The 21875-nt window shown below is 39.6% G+C and overlaps 1 protein-coding gene and 1 long non-coding RNA gene across 2 annotated transcripts in view; one reads left to right on the top strand and one right to left on the bottom strand.

Moving 5' to 3' along the window:
* Nucleotides 1-5464: 5464 nt before the first annotated feature.
* Nucleotides 5465-7382, bottom strand: LOC139589229 (uncharacterized). Its single transcript, XR_011678976.1, has 2 exons — nucleotides 7157-7382; nucleotides 5465-6807 (listed from the first exon to the last, which is right to left on the bottom strand). It is a non-coding gene; the product is annotated as an uncharacterized lncRNA (long non-coding RNA).
* A 14-nt stretch (nucleotides 7383-7396) lies between these two features.
* Nucleotides 7397-21875, top strand: part of HCN1 (hyperpolarization activated cyclic nucleotide gated potassium channel 1) — a 194306-nt gene continuing 179827 nt past the window's right edge. Inside the window, exon 1 of the mRNA XM_071425443.1 lies at nucleotides 7397-7951. Within this exon, the coding sequence (XP_071281544.1) occupies nucleotides 7578-7951 (374 nt within the window). The 5' untranslated portion in view covers nucleotides 7397-7577. The remainder of the gene's footprint in view (nucleotides 7952-21875) is intronic.

Raw genomic sequence — 21875 nt, forward strand, 5'->3', positions numbered from 1 at the left:
GGACTAGACATCTGGCAATTCATTTACAGAGCACAATAACTACCCATGTCCCCTTTCCAATACATCTACCAGACACACAGGCACCTCTCAGCACCTCTCACAGTCCATTTCCCACCAGAAATCTAAATGTCTAATTTAAGGAAGTGTATATATAAGGTCATGTGTATTTTCACCCAGCAGTGGCCCATAGAGAAACCCCACTTTTTATTTTCCATTGTTTTTGCTAATGATTTGATTTTTTATTCATCTTTAATAAAAGGACACCAACCCTATAACAGGAATGTCTCCATTATGGCAGTTACCATTTCCTTATGTATTGGTATCACAACTTGAAAGGGGAAAAATAATCTGAGAGGTAGAACTTCTTTATAATCACAAATTAATCTACATTCCAAGTAGAAGAAGGCAGTCTATGGGAACCTTATGCTTTCAAACTTAAACAGCTAGCGGTCCTGTCTTCTGTAGCAGCTTTTGCCTCCAAGTATTTATGGCAATTCGGGATGCTACATTTGTTCAGCTGTGCATGCTGTACTGTTTGCCTCTGCCAGCTGTGATAGCTTATTCCCCTCCCCTGCAACAGAGATTTCTTTAGCTGCAAGAAAGCTGCCCATGTGAACTGAGGAATGAAAGTCTGACAGCAAAAACTGGGGCAATCCTTACGGAGTCATGTGTTCAATGTCACCATCTAGACATCATCTCTGAGGCAGTGCAATCAACAGGGAATAGTGCTGTGTGTTCTTCTCATTATACATGCTAGTAATTGAAATGTGCCTACTGCCAGCACAGCTAGCTAGAAGTAACAAAAAGTACCTCTGAGCAATCAGAACACTTGTAGGTACCTTAAAGACAGTAAGTGAGATATAGCTCTGGATTACTGATTGTACCATCTCTGGACTCCTCCGGATCTCTTTTTATTTAGTGGTAGAACTGAATGTTTAGATCAACATTGATCTAAGGAGTTAGAACCTTCACCCTGCTCTTCCAAAATAATTTATTAAAATACAAACACTTTTCCATAGTTAGAATTCTAAAAAACTATTCTGGCAAGTCGTAAAAAGCAGTGTAGTTTTAAAGAATTGTTTCAAAAGTCTTTGGTTTCAGTTTTTCTTCCTCATTGGTGGTTTAATAGGTGAAATTCCTTGGTAATAACTTGAAGACCCACCTATAATTTAGAAAAAACTGGAACACTAAAGCAGTACACTCAATTTACTGAATATTATATCAAAGACAGATATTAGTCCTCCAAGACATGGCTCTGCATAAGGAACTGTATAAGGAATTGAATAGATGACACAACTCAGGCATGTTGCTTGTTGATAGCATCCATATTCATTAAAATATGATTGTGAGGTGAGGGATCTTAAGTACTTAAACTAAGTCAAGGAACACAGGGCAGCAACTTGCAGGATTTAATCTGCAATTTAATAATTCATTATTCACTTTAACTAATGAACTAAGTCACCAAGATGGCGCTTTCCAGCTATCCCAAAAAGCATCCTACCAGTACTGATGACATGAGCAAAGTTAGGGTGGAAAGATCAAAAAGATGGTTGAGTTATGAAAAATCAGGGCCATGGAAAGACAATTGTTTAAAAGGTAGTGTAGGATCTGTCACAGAATCGTACAATGGTTTGGTTTGAAAGGGACCTTAAAGATCAGCTGGTTCCAATCCCCCTGCCATAGGCAGGAGAACCTTTCACTGGATCAGGTTGTTCAGAGCCCCATCCAGCCTGGCCTCGAGCAATTCCCAAGGATGGGGCATCCACAGCTTCTCTGGACAATCTGTTCCAGTGCCTCACCATTCTCAAAGTAAAGAACTTTTTCCTAATGTCTAACCTAAACCTACTTTCTTTCAGCTTGAAGAAAGGGAAATGAGCCATTTTCCCTCATCCTGTCACTACATGCTCCTGTAAAAACTTCCTTTCCATCTTTCTTGTAAACTCCCTTTAGTTACTGGATGGTGGCAATTAGGTCATTCTGTTTAATGCTGATATTCACACATTATTGAAGTATACAAGTTTTGAAAAGCACTTATTTATTTTTCTCTGGAAGTTCCAGAAGGGAAAGATTTTTAAATCACGAGGACTTGCTTTTGTGGATTGATTATGCAATTATATAGGAACACTGTGTGCAACAGGAGAAAAAAGCTATTGCTAATGTCAAGTTACACTCCAGACCAATTAATGGTATTTACATTTTTATAGAAACTATATTTCTCTTGTATTACAGAGAAGGGGTACAAGGCTGCAAATACTTGAGCCTAGTATAGCATATAGCACTCTGAATAGTAACATGTGACCTTTCACATCTGTATGCACTAATTTTAGAAATGTTCACAGGATTAGGCATTGTATGAAACAAGTACTGTGATTTATAAAAAAATTACTCAGAAATGCCTTCATGTTTGTAGTGTCAAATCATAGTTCTTCAAAGCAATACAGTCATAAAATAGTTATTGTTAAGAATATGATTTTAAATACAATTTATTTGGGGTACATTTCCATTTAAACTACAAGAAAAAATATTTTTAACATAGTAAAAATTTGAAGTGTCTTATCAAAGCCACTTAGTCAGTCAGCTGAACATTTGTCAGAGAAAGCAATTTCTTAATAATTTCTAAAGCACTTCAGGTACCCAACAATTCAGACATTAGCAAAGAATAATAAACAATAATACACATACAACTAAAAAAAAATTAAATTCGAATTTGTTCTTCATTTTTTATTTTTCTTTTGTTGCAATGATATCTCCATAGGGTTGAATAAAGATCTGGCAGCTTATTAAACAAATAATAAACACTGGCATTAAAGTATTTTTCTTCCAAAAAAGATAAGGCACTCAAAGCACACAAATATTCTATTAAATTTAGAAAGTAATTTGCATAAATAAAAGACACTTCAGAGAGCGGGTAAAAACCAGTAGGAATATTCTGTGGTTTAATTTTACCCTCCTGTTCCAGAACTGATCCAGTTCTGAAGCACTGAGATGCTGCAGTAGGACTTCCAACACTCAGCACCAGGCCAGAACAGAAATCACCTAGATCATATTTACATATTTATCAGTACTCACTGGGGACATTCAAACTGTACTACAGAGTTAAAAAAAAACAACTAAAACAACCTGAGTAACTATATGGACAGCTGCCAGGTAACATTCATGGTTGAAGTTCCAATTGCTGTGTGGTATGTTTTCTTCAAAGAATGCTAAGACTCTTCCTGCTTCATAAACACTGGCTAATATTAATAAAAAATCTGTATTATTGAAAACATTTATTGCCAATAAGTATGTGTGAGTAAATATGCATGGAAAGTAACATAAGTAGGGTAGGATCAAATTAAAATTATTTAATTGCAAACCTCAAGCAAACAGGCATGGAATACAGCACATATTATGAATCTAGATAAATCCTCAATTAAGCTGGCAGACATAGTTATATAACTGTAAATATAACTATTTTCCTTCCTTCCTAACCCTGGTTTGCCATTTGACTTGATGGTGACCTTGTGTTGAGAAAGAATCTTAAAAATATCTCACATGGCTTGAAACCTTAACTTGAGAGACAACAGCTTTGTTCTGCAGTCAGGTGTACCTTACTGGGTCATCTCAAAGAAGTCTTGTTGCTTGGCTGTGCCCCAGTTTCTTCACTGAACAAATACATATGCCTCTGTACACAGGCTGCTATTTTTTTTTTTTTTTTGATTTCTACAGCCAAACTGTTCTGTGTATGTTCAAGTTATATCAAAATGAAAAAATAAAGTGAAGGAGGAATTTACTACAGGTATAAAAAATTTACTATGTTTGGCAGAAGAGAAGAAAATTAATTTTTTTTATATTAATCTTAGTATGCATTAGCATTACAGAGTCATATAAAGCACTGAAACTAATGATGTCACAGTACTTTGATGAAGTAGAATAAGTAATAAAAATAATTTAATACAGACAAGTAAAACAGCTTACTAAATTTTTAGTAGAGATCGATTAATCTAGGATGTAGCAAAGAGATGCAAAATCAATTTTGTGCCCCTTTTGTTCTGCTAGCACTGATTATATATTTCATGTATAAATTTCACTTTTCTGTGTATTTCTCCTGACATGGCCACAAAATCAAAATAAAACTTGACAGAGAACAAGCTATACCTTCAGCTAAAGTGACCTTTCAACCATTTTCATCCCTGGTGCAGTCTTCAGGACTATTCCCACACACCATCCTCTATTATTTCTTCTTATGTGAACCAAAATTCTCTCATCTAAGCATAGATAGTGGGTTTCAGGAGAGTTAAATTTCTGGGCTGAAAACAATGTTCAGTTATTTGGAAGAATCCATTCTCCCAAAGAAAAACTACAGATTATGAAAATGCTTTCTCATCCTAACATCTCAGGATCGCTATTAAAAATTGCAAGATGTTGAGTTGTTAAGGTCAATTAGGCCATACTTAGGACAAATACCACTCAGATGTGTACAAATAAGTATACATTTCTTCTATACAGAAAAAAAGTTACAAAAATCTTAAGTTTGATCACGGGAAGCAGAAAATATCAAAATCTCAATTTTACCAAGAGATAAATACCTGTGTGGTTTATACACATGCTGTGTTTGAAAAGCATGCAAAAAATCATATGTTACAGGTAATGCAAGTTCTTTCTTTAAGAACTTCTCCTAAGTTGTAGGGCATTGATGGAACAAACCCCTGTCATATCTATATAATGCCACCAAGGGAAATAGAACACTTCCAGATTCTTCTGTTGTAAAAAGAGGGAAAGGTAGGCAGGGCTGGTCATTTTGGTAGGCCTGCACTCCATGCTAAGTAAGGATAAATACTGGCAAATGAGACATTAAATACAAGTGAAAGCAAGTTTCATGAAGGAAGAAATTGAATGTTCTTGCTGTGCAAAATTTTCCTCATCCATAAATGAAGGATCATCACCATTAATCCAGTGCTCATTGCTTCTCCAATTAAAAAAATGTACATCTTTGTACAGATCTACAGAATCTGCTTACTGCAGCTGTAAATGTCTCCATTTCACTGTTCTGATTTACTCCACTACAGGTCTATTTTTGTCCTGTACATGACTAGCTGTTGCTGTCCTGGGTTATGCTGGCAAAGACCATTCAGGTCAAGGACTGAATGCAAAAGTCCTGTGGAATAAGTTGTGAAGAAGTAGCAGAAACCCTGAGGTTGCATCATTTATTCGACTGACATGGCAATTGTCAGTTCCACTACCCATGATGTGGAATGCTGTCTGGGTGTGTGGAAAAGCACTGTGTGAGTTAGACTTTTCACCCCTTGCCTTTCTGGGTTGTTGTCAAATATGATGTGAGTTAATTCTTTAAGAAAGGTGCAAAACAGTAGTAGTTTCTTACTTTTTAATTATTGTATAGTCACAGACATTGGATGAGGGAAGGAGGGGGAATCATTTGGGGATAAAACACCAGGAGGTTTTTGTCTATCAGCAGCTGCGTATGAACCATTAGCAGCTGTGCACACACTCTTCACTGTCTTAGGATAAAATCCTACAGAAAAGTGTCACTCCAGGCGGGGAAGGTTTATGTGTGTCAGCCCTTGACCAGTCACTCTACAAGCATATTCCTTCCTATCCTCGTTGCTGCCCAGCCTTCAGCAATCCATCCTAGTGCATCTGTACTTGTCATCTTCTTCCACACTGGCATGATGTTAACATCTTCCACACTAAAGTCATTAACATCAATGGAAAATGGTGTGTTTGAGTGCACTAGGCATAAACATTCTGTTAGAGCTGCAATTGCTGAGGAAAGCCCTCAGGTCCCACTTTGAAATATAGCCCCCCAATGCACCAGATTGACACTGTGCAAATGGTGGGGTGCAGATTTGCACATCTGTTTCTCTTCTAGATTTAAGCATCTGTTATGTAAAGGACAAAGCATGTAAAAATGAAGGGGAAAATGCTTCTGAAAATACAAGAGTCAAGCTTGTGAGGCTTTACTAATTGTTTTCTACTCTACTTTTAATGTGCAAAATGAAAAATGTGTTGGGAATGGGTGAAAAACAAACCTATGTCAAACCTATTCTAAATGGAGGGCCAGGACCTACATGTATATGCTGTAATATATGTTTTTGCAGGCAGACATAATGCTAGAGCTCTTCTAGTAATATCTGCAGATATTGATTCTCCATCATTCTGTAACCCAAAAAACCTCATAGCTTTTGGGATAAGTATCAGCATTTTTCATTTTTCAGACCAGAGACCAAGCTCCTCCTCGCTCATGGTTTACAAACAGCTTCTTATCATTTGCTCTCTCAGCTCCTACCTCACCCCAGAGCTCTCCAATTACAACCTGCAATCACTAGGACAATGTCTGTAGAGATACTGAAGGCAATATATACCCTATTTCCTTTGAGTGTATGTAGAGTACTGGAAGCTAGAAATACCCACTGTTTCCTTTCTGTCTGACAGCTTTTTTCATCTTTTTAGGGGCCGAAGTTTTTTAGGGGCTTCTAAATTATAATTTATGTACTTAAATGTCAAGGGGAGCAAACTAAATGTGGACTCCAGTTTCCTACTGACATGCAAACAAAGGCCAAATCACCTCTTGGCATACGTGAAAAGGTTGTGTACGCACTCGGGAGCACCTGCCATTTTACGCCTTTCGGGGAGAAAAGGCAGGTGCCCATGGCAGCACAGCCCTCCCGACGGGAACGGCATCCCTGGGTGGTCCAGCCCTGCTCGCAGCATCTCTCACGTCGCGTGGCCCGTCTGCAGCCCGCTCCAGGCTAAAGGACAAGGAAGAGCCGCTTGGCGGGGGTGTCTAACAGGACCGATGAGCTTCGTCTGTGAAAACGAATGCCACTCAACAGCCAAGGGCCTTCCCTGCTCCCTCACGGTGCCCCGATGTTCCCCTGTGCCGGACACACACCGCACCCTGAGCAGGACGAACCCACAAAGCCTCAGCGACTCCCAGCGCCACCCTCGACCCCACGGCCAAGCAGACCCCCGCCTCTTGCCCTCTCTCAGTCCGCCAGCTGCACGAGGAGCAACAGAGGCTTCCCAGGGGACCGCCGAGCCCGTGGAAACGCCTCACTGCATCACTCCCGGCCACTGTTTCTCGCTCGGGCTGCACAGGCACGCTACCCCCCCACGCCTTGCCCCTTGCTTTGCTCAGGGTGAAACATCCACCTACGCGTGTTCCTGTGCTCCTGCGGAGGCGCGGGCCCGGCGCTCGGGGGCCCCTGTCCCCTGTCCCCTGCCCGCGCTCGGCCCCAGCCCCTCCCTCAGGCGCTGCCCGCTCGCCGCGCGGCCCCTCAAGGACTTGGCGCTCAATGTCAGGCGGAGCGGGGCCGCCGGCAGGGGGCGGGCGAGGGGCGGCGGTGCCCGCCCTGCGCGGAGCGCGCTCCGAGCCGGCGGCGCTGCTGAGGCCGGGCGGCGCGGCGGCGCGGAGCTCAGCCCAGCCCCAGTCCAGCCCAGCCCAGCCCAGCCCTGCCCAGCCTTGCCCAGCCCAGCCCAGCTCAGGGCGGCACAGCCCAGCCGCGCCGCTGAAGGGCACCGGCGGCGGCGAGGCTTCCCCGCGCTCTCCCGCGGCTGGGGTGCGCCCGCCCCGCAGCATGGAGGCTGGGAAGCGCAGCTCCTCCGCCGGCAGCCGGGACGATGGCAGCGCTAACTCCTTCCCGGCCAAGCCGGCGGCCTCGGCGGAGAAAGCCCAGAGCAGCCCCGGCAGTGGCGGCGTGAAGGAGCATGGCAACTCGGTGTGCTTCAAAGTGGACGGCGGCGGGGGCGAGGAGCCCGTGGTGGGCTTCGAGGATGCCGAGGGACCCCGGCGGCAGTACGGCTTCATGCAGCGGCAGTTCACCTCCATGCTGCAGCCGGGGGTCAACAAATTCTCCCTCCGCATGTTCGGCAGCCAGAAGGCGGTGGAGAAGGAGCAAGAAAGGGTTAAAACTGCGGGGTTCTGGATCATCCACCCCTACAGCGACTTCAGGTTAGCGCGGGGCTCACGGCGGGAGGGAGAGAGGTGGCCCCGGTGCCTCGCACCTCGCCCGGCGCAAACTTCGGCGGGCGGCGGGGCTGGGGCTGCCGCGGGCTCGGCCCGGCGCTCTCCAGCGTGCTGCACCCGGGACGGCCCCGCAGGCCCCGCGCCGGCCGGGGCGCCGCCCGCAGCCCCCGAGGCAGGATGCTGAGCTCTGTGGCTCTCCGTCCCGCCGTCCCGGTCTGTCCGCGCCGCGGGGTCGCGGGCTGTCGGGCACGACTCTGCCCCGGCGTGATGAGGGCTCACCCGGGGGGTTACACAGCTGCATCGGCATCGGTAAAATCCCCGTGTCTGCGCACGCCTGCCCTTCCCTGAGCACCCGGTGTGTAAACACTTGTTCCAGGGGCTGCGAGAAGGAAGTGCGTCTCTGCCAGAGTTACAGTAAAATAAGTTTATCCAGGTGGTCTGTAGAAAACTATGTTTTCATAGGGAGACAGGTAAATGTGATGGCAGATTAGCATTGCTTTCACAGTAAGATGCATGGATGCAGGACTGGAATATTCATACAGAAAGCAGTGCAAAGAAATGCCCAAGAAGTTACAGTTCCCTTTAAAAATATATTTAAAGTGTAAGATTATTTCATTTCGTACTCTATGCCAGCTGGCTGTGTGCCTTTATAAATGTAACACTCTCTGTGATATTTTCTGAGGAACTATCGATGTCGTTAAGCGTATTTAATCAACAGCTTGAATTGAACAACCTGCGTCTATATGATAAGTGAATTGCACCGGAGACTGCATTTGAAAAAAGAAAATCCAGAATGTTCAGTAGTTACATGGATCTTCTTAGAAAACACGGGGTTAAACAGAACATTCTTTAAGTGAGGACAGGAAGAAATACTTCGAAAGTCCAAGTTTCTGCGGGACTGCGTGGAGTGAGGTGTTTCACAATGAGCTGTGCTAGCACCTTGCAGCTGAGTCTGAGAGCAGTACAGCTACAGGAGTGGAGGAGCACGGCACAGTCAGTTGTGACTTGAAATCATGCTTCAAGTCGCTACTTGTTTTCCTGGTTCCCTGAACTCAATAAGTTGCACTCATTCTTTTCCTGGGGTACCTTTTCCAGCTCAGCTGCATTAGCAGGTGCATTAAGTGGGGAGAGAGAGCCAAGCACCTACCCTCTCCCTTTCTACCTGCTAGAGAGGGACGTAGCAGGTTGCATTTGGTGTCGTGGTAGGATGCATAGGGGATGGGGGGGGTCTAATAGCCTCTTCCTTATCTGTGTGTGTGCATGAGTAACTTTATTCACGTGAGGATTCTGTTGAAATGAATGAGGTTATTCTAGCGAATAATTTTCCTTGTTCTGTTGTAAGCTTGGTTTCTGAGTGAGGTGCACACTCGAATGGTGTATTGGGCAATAGGAGCTTGTCATATTTTGCAGCATGTAACTTTTTAAGCAGTTCTGTGAAATAGGTGATAAGCATGTTCATTCTGTTTTATTATAAAAATATCTTCTAATTCTGTCCTAATACTTCAAGTGGGACAGTTTAGAGATCGTAGCATGTTTCCCATTTTTTTTTCAATAGAAGTAAACAGCACTGAATCCTTTTCAGTCCTGTTGTCTGCATATTCTTAAATTAATTGGTATTTTCAGATGGGTTTTTTAAAGTTTTGATTTTATTAGACTGTTTGGTTTTTAAATAAAGTTCATACTCTTTCATTAGTATTGGGATGGTGTGGCAGGTTCCAGATCTAATTTTTTAGCCCATAAGACTGTTTCAGTGAGAAATAGGAGATGTGCCTGTTTTTTCTCCCGAAACAATTGCAGCTGTGCAGTGGTACCACTCTTTTTGGGTGGCAGTGCAAAATGCATGAAGACGTTGTACTATACAGTATATTCACCTTATTTGGGAATTACAACAGCACTTTTAACTGCAATCTAACAGTGGCTCTGTACCAGAATGAATTCAGGTGTAAGGATGGAGTTGCTTTGATTTATTTTTGCAAGTTATTTGTGTGTAGACAAGCTTTAAAGCATCCAAAGAGACACAGGTATTCCCATGCTGCTGTTTCGATGTTCTTTTCATCAAGGGGAAAGAATTAAATTCTCTACTAAAACAACAAGAAAAAAGTAAAAAGCTGTGTATTTTATGGTATGCATATAAGGAGATGTATTATGCATTTGTAAATAAAGTTCTTATTAGGGTAGTTGTGGCACCTATGAAAATAAGCATCTTAGTAGACTTTAAATGTAGCCACACTTAGGAAAATACTGGGTTAACCATGTAAAATGTGGGAAAATTCTGGTATAGGCTTCTGCTCCCTCTTTTATTTTTTTTCTAGTTCTGCATGCTTGTATGTATTTCCTCGGATAATTTGATGTATTTCGCTTTATTTCTTGATTTCATTCTTATGTTTTTTGTAAAACAGTATATTAATCTACACCAAATGGCATTCTGTTGTGGCATTTGGAGGAGTGGGCAGCATCTCAGTGCCCCCCTGCCCGTTGTTTTGGTATGAACAGAACGTGGAAGCTGTCTCTAAACTCCGTGCTCTGTCAGTTGGTTACTTACAGCCTTGTGGGGTTTGGTCTTTAGTTTTATGGCTCTCCATCCTCCATGTGTTTCAGGGAAAAATTGTCTCTTCTTTGGGCAGATACACCCTTGGAGGATTTAATTCAATAAGTATTACATAATTTTTCCACAAGGGGACCATTTTGATCCTGGTTGTCTTTTCCCAGTCTTCTGAGGTTAATGTGTAATTTGGAAGCTGTTATATAAACCCTCCACCTAATGCACATCAAACCCCAGCACAAGGCCTCTGTTTATCACTTTGCAGCCGTGACTGCTGTATCTCTAAAGCTCAACAACAATTCTGTGTAATTACTTAAGTAACAAAAGTGAATTTATCACTCAGAGTTTGCTGAAGTCCTGTGTGTGTTCTGTGGGATACTGAGTGCCTCCAGCTGTCCATTCTCATATGTGGAAGAATGAGCCTTCAGGAGAGCTTCACTGGTCCAGCCCTGTGGCCTTGCAGCCACAGGATGAGAGCAGGACGAAGCTGACAGGAGGTGGGAGCAACTGCACATGGTTCTGCTGCTGCCACACACATGTCATTTATTTCATAGGAGATTAGTGGTGGACATGGGCTTTGGATGACTTTTATATGTTAGGGCCTTCTGGTACTAATGGAAATGTATGTGACTGATTTTTAGATGATTAATTACTCCACATCCTTTGGCATGGAAGGAGTTTCTGTAATGTTCAGAGGGCTGGCTTGCACATGCCTGGGCTGCTCATCCAGCCTTGTAGCATCTCCCTCCCTCCTCAAAGAGAAACTCACACTGTCAAGGAAATCTTGGGTTTATTATCACATTGGATAGGGCATCTGTAGTCAGCAATCTATAAAGAAAACAGAGTTGCTACAGAGTTGCAGAAATAGCAATGTATGAGACAGACTGAGTGGAAATAATGCGTGTATGCGTAAATGTAGCCTTCACACTCTGATGATTGCAGTCAGCTTGATGTTTGAGAGCAGCCTTTGTCTGGAAGTGGGGACAAAAATTTTAACTGGCTTCAAAATGAAGCCAGACTGTGATGTGGCATTGTCTGTCAGAGCAGCAGGTAAAGAGGTTCAGTGCAGGCAGAGCTGAAGGTCTTTTTCCCCTGTGTAAATGATACCAAGTATAAATTAATTTGCAACACTAGGAAAAAAAAAAAAACCAACCAAAAACATTGGCATTTTATTTCTCTGGGTAACTTTTCATTTATCCAAGAAACTTAAAGCCTTATTTTAATGATAACAGTAAAGTAAAAGCAGAATTATTTCTAAAACTTGAACAGAAAATTTAAGAGTGTAGTGAATAGTAAAAGTTTGCCAGATTTTTTTTAGCTTGTGTGCCAATACAATTTCAAAACCTTTTTGTATACACATTTAGGGCATCATGTAAATGTTTGAGGTTTATCGTGGAAATCTTTATAAATCATTGAAGGCTTCATTGGTAATACCTTGTAAGTAATTTAATGCCAGGTTTCAAAGGGTTTTAATCAGGCTGAAAGACACAATATTTGCATGTGTATGTCTGGGTAGTTACAGAAGAATTTGCTTCTGTTGCTGTTAAAAAACATTCTGTTATATTGTGCAGTTTTATGCAACCCATCCATGTTGTCATACACATGTACAGCTTTAATTTTCAAGTAAGTGTGTGCCAAACTGTAAGTCAAAATTGCCATGGTTTAGCATGCCTCCTGGTTTTTTTTTTTAATTATACTTTTTTAAAAACATTTGAACTTATATTTGCATAATGAATCAATTTTCTTTTTCATTTTCACCTATCTTGTGGACCTGTCTTTGACCGCCAGCAGTCGCCCTAACATGATAGACTGTGCATGTCATATGTGAAGCTCACAATCAGGTCTCTAAAATTCATGCATGCATTGTTTTAAAACCTGCCTTTTGGGACCAGTCTTCACTCTATGTGTTATACCTATCTTAAGTTGTGTCTTAAGAAGCTTAGGATAAGCACTTTGTGCTTCTCTTTTGTCACATGTTTTGAATGTCTCTCTTGAAGCTAATGAGATTTATGTTTTTGTGAGCTGTTACAGACTTAGGTTTATATAGAGCAGTAGAGTTGGAAGGTAATGCTATATGCAATAAAGACAAAATATATTGTATCAGACTTAAATGTAATTGATAGAGGTATATGTATTCAAAATGGAAAACATAAATCAAGTCTATATTGGTCTATATTAAATAGTTCAGATACAAATTTGCATGGGTTTTAATGGATACATTGTGTCACTGGTAGTGTAGGAATATGAAATGGCCATAGTTTTGTCATGTATCATTTTCAAATACTATTGTTGTGACTGTAATTTTTAGTTCTACTATAGAAAAGCTTTGTACAGATAAACTATTCGTATTGCTAGATGTTCAGTCCTTACATTTGACTAAACATGGAGTTCCATTAGTACTAAAAAGATTATTAGTAGTAGTTGGGTTTTATTTGCAGCATTCCAAAAATTTTTGCCCTTTACTTCTGAAAATGCCTTAAAAAATAAAATGACAGAATTGTAGCATTAACCTAAATAATGCATTTATAATGTTTGAAAATTCTCTCTGACATCAAGTTATGTATGGCCTTCATAATAGCTCCCCAGGTAGAATGCAACTCTCATAAAGGCAGGCTGAAGAGAAATACAGTAATGGTTCTGAAATGCATAAACGGATGTTACCAAGAGGAAGGAAATTACATCTAAGTAATGGAGTGAAATTGCAGCAACAAGTATCTAAATTAGATGTTTAGGAGGCAGGACCAAAAATAAGCAAGAAAATATTCTATTGAAAATGTTCTGATGTGAAATATAGGCCAGAAATGCATTAGGCTGTTTTTCATCTCCCATTCCTATTATTTTCTCTACTGAATAATTTTTCATCAGTAGTTATCATGGATTCATCTGTTACGAAATCTAGTTGACTGAAGCTAGCTACTGACTTTTCCTTTTGTACTTTGACTTTTCCTTTTCTACTTGTAAGCAGGGATGAGTGAGGGAAAACAGGGATAGAGAGGTGCATTTCGTGCTTTTGGACTCATGAGGGCTGTGTACTCTTGTCTGCCTTGAGATTTTCTTCAAGAGCTGCTAAAGCAAGGCAGTGGAGTCCACCCAAGGCTGGTGCAGCAGCCACCCGCCTTCCAGACCTCTAGGGCATGTGGGAAGCCGTATGCCCTTGTTTGTCCAAGCAAAGTGATTCATTTTATTAGTAAGACGTCCTTCTGTCTCTGGATATGTAGAATACTAATGCATAATTTGAGCTCACTTATATGTTGAACATTTGCCAGTTTTCATTATGTTCATTCTGGTCCTGGAATAACGGTCCATTCACTGCATTTTCTTTCACACTCTTGTCGTGTTATGTACTTGAACATTGAATGAAGTTTAGGGGAGAGAAAGAGCTGAACAAGTGTAACTCAGTTCCTCAGTTCTCAGAGTTACTTTTAATTTAACTTGGGACATTTTGAAGATCACTGGCAGTTATGAATATGCACAAAAGTACATTTTTTTTTCTGCAAGATGCTTTGTTTTACAGTGTTCACTTTCTAGACAATATATGTAAAGGCAAGTATGTTCATCATGATTTTGAGATAGGTTTAGAAAGAAAACACAACAAAATAAAATAAACTCAAATGTTACAGAATTCCCATTAATAATTCTGTTACATGTAAGTCAAAGATGATATGTTGGGGATGTTATATATGAGTCTTTAAAATTTAACTCAGGACAGTCCATATCATGAGAGCTCCTCTTCAGTTTTCTGATTTTTTTTCTGCTTTGACTGCAAGGAGGAAAAAATTGCTTGGTAAATATGATCTATATCCATATCTCTGTATACGCATATCCAAAATTAGGTCTCATTGTTCTTGGGCCTGTGGGGAAAATGCACTGATTCTGGTATTCCAATTGATTGTTTTAGCACGGCAACATGTTTTTAAATGTGTCCTGTGACTCCATTTGTTAGCACATCAAAATAAGTGATGCTTGTAATTGAGTCAGGAAAAGTTTTTTCTTCATCCTAGGTTTCTCATACTTGGGTATATGAAGGGAACTGTGAATTGGAATATGGTGTAAAAGCATCGAGTAATATACAAAGGTCTAGATTATGATTTGATTGGGTGTTTGGTGACTACAACAGCTAATTGAAAGATGCATAGGATTTGATATGTTGCTTTAGGCTTTCTTGTGTGTGTGTGGGGGGTTTATATAATGAAATCAAAATCTGAGTGGCTCAGTTTCTGATTGTTCAGCCTGGAGTAGCAGAAATAGAGATGTATGAATGCAGAGGTCACCTGAAAAGTATGAGTCTTTAGTGCTGCACTTCTGCCTACCTATCTAAGATCAGTGTCACTGTAATATTTAATTAAACTTCGTCAGATTTTTTGAGAGGTTCAACTTGAAGCTGTAAGAGGCGAAAAACTATTTTTAGTGATGAGTATGTGTAGAATATGAAAAATTGAAAAGAAATTTACTTAATTTGATGATAAACAAGAAGTATCCATTCTCACCTTTGCTTTCACTCAACAGCATGAGAACTGTTTTCTATGTCAATATACATTTTTTTTGAGAGAGGAAACTTTTAACCTACTTTGCAATGTTTAATTTTTAACCTGACAGTACAGTTCTCGTTAATTGCTTGAAAGTCCTTTAGCTGTCTATTTCCTGATTCTTTCCCAGAGGCATGATTTAATTTTAAAAATCATAGTGTATTCAGCTCTAATTATTGGAGAGCTTGTTCTAGACACATAGTAAGGTATGTTAATGACCAAAAACTGTATCAGCTGGAGTCAATGTCAGTACTACCTCAAGGACACTGTCATTTAGCTTCTATAAAATCTCTACTAATATCTTTTAATCTGATGACAGATTCAGGCAAGCTGCATGGTATTTTTCAGTAATCTTATTGCCTTGCAATGCAATGCAACTGGAATAAGTCTGGAATAAACTTATGTTCAGAAAATGTTCATTTAATTACAAAAGAGCTGCATACTGTTTCCATTAAATATTTGAAAAAGCCGAAAACTAACCCCAAAGCCATTTTCATTTTTTCCAGTGAAGTACCCAAAACTTAAGTTACATTACATAGCTAAGAATAGGATTTTGTTTTTATGTGATTATCTTTGGTGTTGTTTATGTGTATATATTATCTAATTAAGCATGTCAATTATTAAATATTTTGATGCACTATTGGAATTTAGTATTCTACTGCTATTAAGTTTTTATCTCTAAGCAAGTCATATTTATTAAAAATTCATATTAAGAGACTCCGTTTTCAGCTGAAAAAGCAGGGGTTGGTCTATGTTCACAATCAAAGCTATGTTGGTTCTGTTTTTAAAATATTTTTTGAGTGAGTTTATTTTTTAAAATTACTTTAAAATAACCAATAAACATTTAATTTTTTTTAATTTGGGGAGGTTTTTATACGTTTTTAATACTGGGGAGGGATTTACATGAAAGTACGCTTTTTCATCCAATTTTTCCTGAAAATCACTGAATCTTACATTTGCACTAAAGCTCCAGTATATAAAGAGTGCCATAGAAATAAACTGTGCTCTCACAGTATCAATTCTATACATGTTGTACCCTGGTTACCTCCAGTTTTTTTGCCCTCTTATATCAGCAGACTAAGGTGTGGAAATAATCATGTTTCCTTAGCTGGTTCCATTGCATCTTGCACTAATTTACCAGATCCTCCAAGAAGCACCTCTCTTGATGGCATGACTGCAGCAATAGACAGTGTGGTGATGAAATGATCTGACCTTAATGCAGATATGTGGATCGCAGTAAATTTAGAGTAATATATAATGAGACCCCAATAATAAATAATAAATTGGTCTATCTTGTCCTAGGGAAAAGCTGTGGAAAATACACAGAATTTTACAAGATACGCAGAGTAAGATCTATCCAGCTCTACCCAGGAGATGGAATAAAAGCATGACTGCAAAACCATAGAGATGCAATCAAGCTTTCACACGGTTAGTTAGAGGTTTTCCATCAGGCTCTTAAGTGATTTCCATCTAGTTGTTCATTCCAGGAGGACTTATTATTTAGGTCTGGAAGAGAAATTGATATGAAACCTGTAGCAGGTGCTGCTACTCCCTAAACATCTTATTACTGCCTGGCAGTAGGTGCTTGCAAGCCTCTGGGTTCCCCAAACACATCCAGTGCTACAGGATCATTGGAATAGCTGCATATGGGCTTCTTTGCACTTGATTTTTCAGTGAAGGTAAGAGCCAAGCTTGTCTGCCACTCGGGTTCACCTTGCTTTTAGTGCCAGACAAGCCCAGTGGTAGGAAAAGGAATTGCTTTTCCAGCTTGGGATTAGTCTGGTAGATTGAAACTTGGAAACAGAACAAAAGAAGCAAAATAAATCAAGTATATACCTCAAACTTCAGTTCTTAATTGGGTACCTTTCTCATATACCCACTTTACCAAGTGTTCTTAAGTGCTGTTTTTCAGAGCTGTGTATACAGTGTTCATGGAAGGTCTTATCTAGATGACTGCTAAAGTACTGAATCCTACTTTTTCTTTTGTTTATAGCATTTCTTATGGTTTAATTTTCAGTCTGTGAAATCATGCTACAGGGAATTTGCATTCAAAAGTTCCTAGGAGGGCATGGATGTAGTCCCTGAAAGAGTATTTTTTGGAAACAGCTTCCTTTCCCCCCTCATTCTGTCTTCTCTTCATCCTCCTACATCTCTTTCTGAAGATATAATGCATTCCTTTAAATAAATGGAAACAATGCACTGATTTTTTATTTTTAAAATTTTTTGTTCTGCTGTGTAGTTTTCCATTCTTACTCAGTCTGTTAGCTAGAAGATACTGAGCTGTTTGTTCAAACTAGCAGGGAGAAGTCAGTTTAGGTATTTTCATAGCCTCTTGCAGTTTGTAAAATGCCTTGTAGTAATTAAAAAAAAAAACCAAAAAAACTTCACGTATATTTTCCATTTCCCTTGACTCGGACAGGTTAGCAGCCTTTTGTTGAGAATTGCACCGTGATGCAGTTGAACATATTGTTACCATGCACTGCTACACAGGCGCTCGGCCGAAATTGTCCCTTCAGCTTGTATACTGCCAGCATGGGAATTCAAGTCTTGCATACATCTACCACATTAAAGATATAATTATCAGAAGCACAGTTTTGTAATGCAAAGGGAGTGTGGTACCAAGAGTAAGCACTGCCAGATGGTAGGCAATCTATCAGAGCGTTTAAAAAGGGTCAGAATTGAAAATGTCTGAAATCCGATGGCTTATTAAGCAGTAGATGTTGAATGTGTGGGAAAAGTGAGAGATGAGTAACCTAAGCATGAGGTGCCCACATGACCAAACAGACTTTTAATTGCATGCATTCTGCCAGTAATATATGAAATACTTGTTTTTGCTAAATTAAATGTGGCTTTGAAATTTGGAACAGAATATTAAATCCAGTGATATACTGCTGAGTGTTGAAAAGTTCAGTAGGATTTGTACATGTTCTTACTGTTTATTTGTTGAAGTAATAAATTTATTAGCATGCTTCATCTCTCTGCAATGGAAAAAGAAGTCAAAAAACAATTTCAAGTTTTTGTGTTGAAAATAATTAAATCCAGGATGTAATAATTTTATTATTTCATATACATATCATTTAGATAGATGTGAATTAAGTACAACATAAATTGTGACTGAATCCAATTAAATGTCTCTGGTTTTACATTGCTATTTAAAGGCACTAACTATGAGTTTAAAATTTCTTGTTTAACCTTAAACTATTCTCTATTCTTGTTTCCTAAAGTTAGATTTTCTGTAGTCTGCCTGTGTGTTGTTCTTCATTGTTCACAAGCATGCTAATTTTTTTTTTTTTGTCGAGAGATGATTCTCATTAAGACAGGTCTGAGGAATACTCCGTCAGTATTATACAATCAGTCAGCGTTATTCAGCAATTTCCACCACCATCCCCCTCATTCCCCAGGCCTGTATGAGCACTGCTTGATGTGACTATGGCTGTTTCTGTAATTTCTAAGCTGCAGCCAACTTCTACATTCTCCACAGGCTAGACCAAATTTATCTTTCTGTGGAATGGATGGGAGAGCTGCAGTGAACTTCCACTCCCACACTTGTTCCTCATAGCACGACAGAGTTCAGATTTGCTTCGGGGAAGGAGAGCTAGCTGTGTAGCCTGGGAATGCAGGTACCATGGATCTGCCTAAAATGGTGGCAGATGTTCCTGCTGGGGCTGCTGACTCGTGATTCCGTGAAGTGTCACTGAATAGCAGTTTGTCTGCGTTGAATGTGCATGCTGATTTTGTGCCACTGGCAAAATGAGCAAATGGAATATGGTATTTAACTTGGTTTCGTGTTTCCAGCACAAATTTTTCCATTTCTGGAACGGCTTTGAAAGTGTCAGTTTTACCCAGTGCTCTACACAATGTGCAAATCTATAGGATGTTAGATGAAGATCTGAAATGGGACTCAGGAGCCCATCTATCTTTGAATTCCAGGAGCTAGATACTTGTAATCATCTGGACTCCATGCCTGAACATCTTTCAGAATTCCAGTCATAAGGAGCCCAAAATGGTAAACCTGATTTTTAAAAAACGTCGCCCATGGGTGCTGTGTATTTTGCAGAACTAGTATGTCAGAATAATGCAAATATGTTTCAGCTTCCAGTTTTGCTGTATTATATATTTTAATTTGCAATTTACAGATCAATGTATATTCTAAGATTATGAAGAAAAGCTCTGTTAATTTTTCACTCTTAATTTCTTGCTGTTCTCCACCAATAAATTATTAATATCTATTTGGCAGTTCTAATTATTACACATCTTTAGTTTAAACGCATTTGATTAGTTCATAACTCACTGTCCTCCAAAAAATGAAACATAAATATTTGGCTAAATTAGATTTTGTCTTTCTGAGGAATATTGGCTTGTGGCTAAAACCTCTTATGAGATCTCCAAAGTAAAATGTTTTCATTTGCTGAAAGGCAGAAACCTATTTATTATATTTAGGCAACTGCATTTTGAGTGAATATGGATGAAAGATAAGGATGGACATCTGGTGTTTTATTCACCACAGAAAGGGCAGCTCATTTTGCTTTGCTGTGTCAAAACAAGAGTCATCTATCAGTATGGAAGTAAAGAGCTTCCTTGGTATTCTTGTGGTTGTTTATAGTTCAGGTCATGGGTGCCTGACCAAAGTTTCTTTGAGTGCTTATTTTAGAGCTGCTTATCAGTGGCTACAATTAGAGGCAACTTTACTTGGGCGCAGACACTTCCCCCTGCAACCCCTAACCCGCAGTGGGTGTCTGATGTCAAGACCAGCCCATTGAAAGGAATTCAGACTGTTTTGTTTGAACCCAAAGACTGGAGAAAGAATTTTTGCATGAAGAGACTTCAAAGTCATCTGTCAAAGTCACTCTACCAAAATAAAAAGTGAAGAAGCAGATTATTAAATAATTCCCTTTTATATTTTTTCTGATAAATATTTATAGGTGAGGCATATAACAAAGCCTGTAGTTAAGTTTGAATAAATTTTCAAATCTTAATATCTTTAGCAATCTTTCATTTTTCAGTCTGCAAACTGACATGCTATTCTGGTGCCTAAAGTGACTTGCTCTGTTACAAAAATGAATAAAGGCAGTGCAGAGGAAAAACTTTTATCTAGTGTATGTATTTTGTATAACAACTTCACTTTAGATGATTCTGTCTCAATGAAGATAGAACAGAATTTTAAATTAATCTAGGTCTTGGTAAAATGTATCTTCCAGTGGCTCAATAACCATTTCATATGACTAATTTAAAACAAAACACTTAACAAATGTATTTCAAGCAAATAATCTGCTGTAATTCAATAAACACTTTCTACATACAGTTTGTAAATTTAATACATACTGGTTTTAGGATCTCAGTTGTGTGTCATTATTGCATATATCTGTGATAAAATGTAATAAACCCTCATGTTTATTTGCAAGCAAGCAGTGGAAATTATCTCCTGTACTGCTGGCAAAGGTGTGCTATAAAGGCATCTCCTGGTGCTTGATATGTGGGCTATCTTCTGTTTTGCAAATCACAAAACCATTCAAATATTAAGTTCACATATGCTGCTTTGGGATTTTTGGAAGGAATTTGCTTGTTTCCTTTTTTGAGAATAACTGAAGTAATGTCATTGAAAAAAACCCCTCTTTCTTTCCTTATATTGGATTAAACAGCAAAAAGGCCATTCAGCAATTGCATTCCATTACACTGACCAATGTTCATAAATGTCAGAGATTTTGCATCCCCAGAAATTTAGTTTGTATTCCAAACCTCCAGCCTTGGCTGAGGTTGCAGCAGCAGCACATGAGGCTGTGCTCAGCTTGCACGGAGCTTTCTGGAGGGTGAACAGCACGAAAAGTCGAGGAGGGGAGCAGAGGCAGAGCTGACAAGGTCTGGGTTACTTAGGCTGGTAACTAGAGCATCTCTGAGCATAATGTATGCTCTTTCTTGTTTACTTTGTTTGCTCTTCTGGGTTTTCCTTTTTGTTTTAAACAAGCGAATATCAGATCTATCTGATCACTGCTCTGTCTAGCTGCATAATGCGCTGATTTGTTTTGGCAATGCAGGCAGAGCGCTACGCTGTCAGAAGGATGGTAACACTGGGATGTGCAGTATGCAAATTGGGAAGTCTTAAAGAAATGTTAAAATTAACATTGTATCTGCGTAAATACTGTGGAAGGCAAATGGCTAGCAGAGATATATGAATACAAGCTGAGTAATTAGAAAAGTGGAGTGCATCCCCCCGTAAAAAAGTGTTAATTAACATACATGGGGAAAGGTATAATCAAGCTTGTGAAAGATTACTCCTTTTATTTCTTACATGTTGTGCACACTGTATTTTCAATTAGTTGATGTTTTAGATAAGTCCATATTAGTTTGGTTAATAAAATTATTAAAATAAAAATTCCATAATCTTAAAATTTTCAGTGTATTTGAGTGCATACCTAAATGTCTCCTTTATCTGCTTAGGAATTAAAATCATTCAGCATGGATGTTGAAACTGCAGAATAATTTTCTTCCTCTACTGGAGAGGATTTGAACCTGTGCATTGACTTTGCATAGCACCTCTGGTAGGGACACTTCCAATAACAAAATCACCTCTCAGATTTGTTCTGCTTTGGTGGAATGGGGAACTGAGAACGCCTCTCTTGTCTTGTCATTGCCTTCCTTGGGAACAAGATTTTGTTCCTGCTCTAGTTTATATTTGTTTAGGGAGAGAGAACATATCAGCAGCATACCTCACTTCAGGAGGCACCGTATGGCTTGGGGAAAGTGAGCTCTCTGAGGTGTGGGAGATCCTGAGCTCAGCTGCCCACAGATAGATGAGGAAATCCAATGGATGTTCACAGGTGTTGATGAAAGCTCTAGGTATTCA

The sequence above is a fragment of the Agelaius tricolor genome, unplaced genomic scaffold (genome assembly GCF_023055355.1).
Source record: "Agelaius tricolor isolate 1412-34295 unplaced genomic scaffold, bAgeTri1.0.p SCAF_4, whole genome shotgun sequence".
NCBI lineage: Eukaryota > Metazoa > Chordata > Aves > Passeriformes > Icteridae > Agelaius > Agelaius tricolor.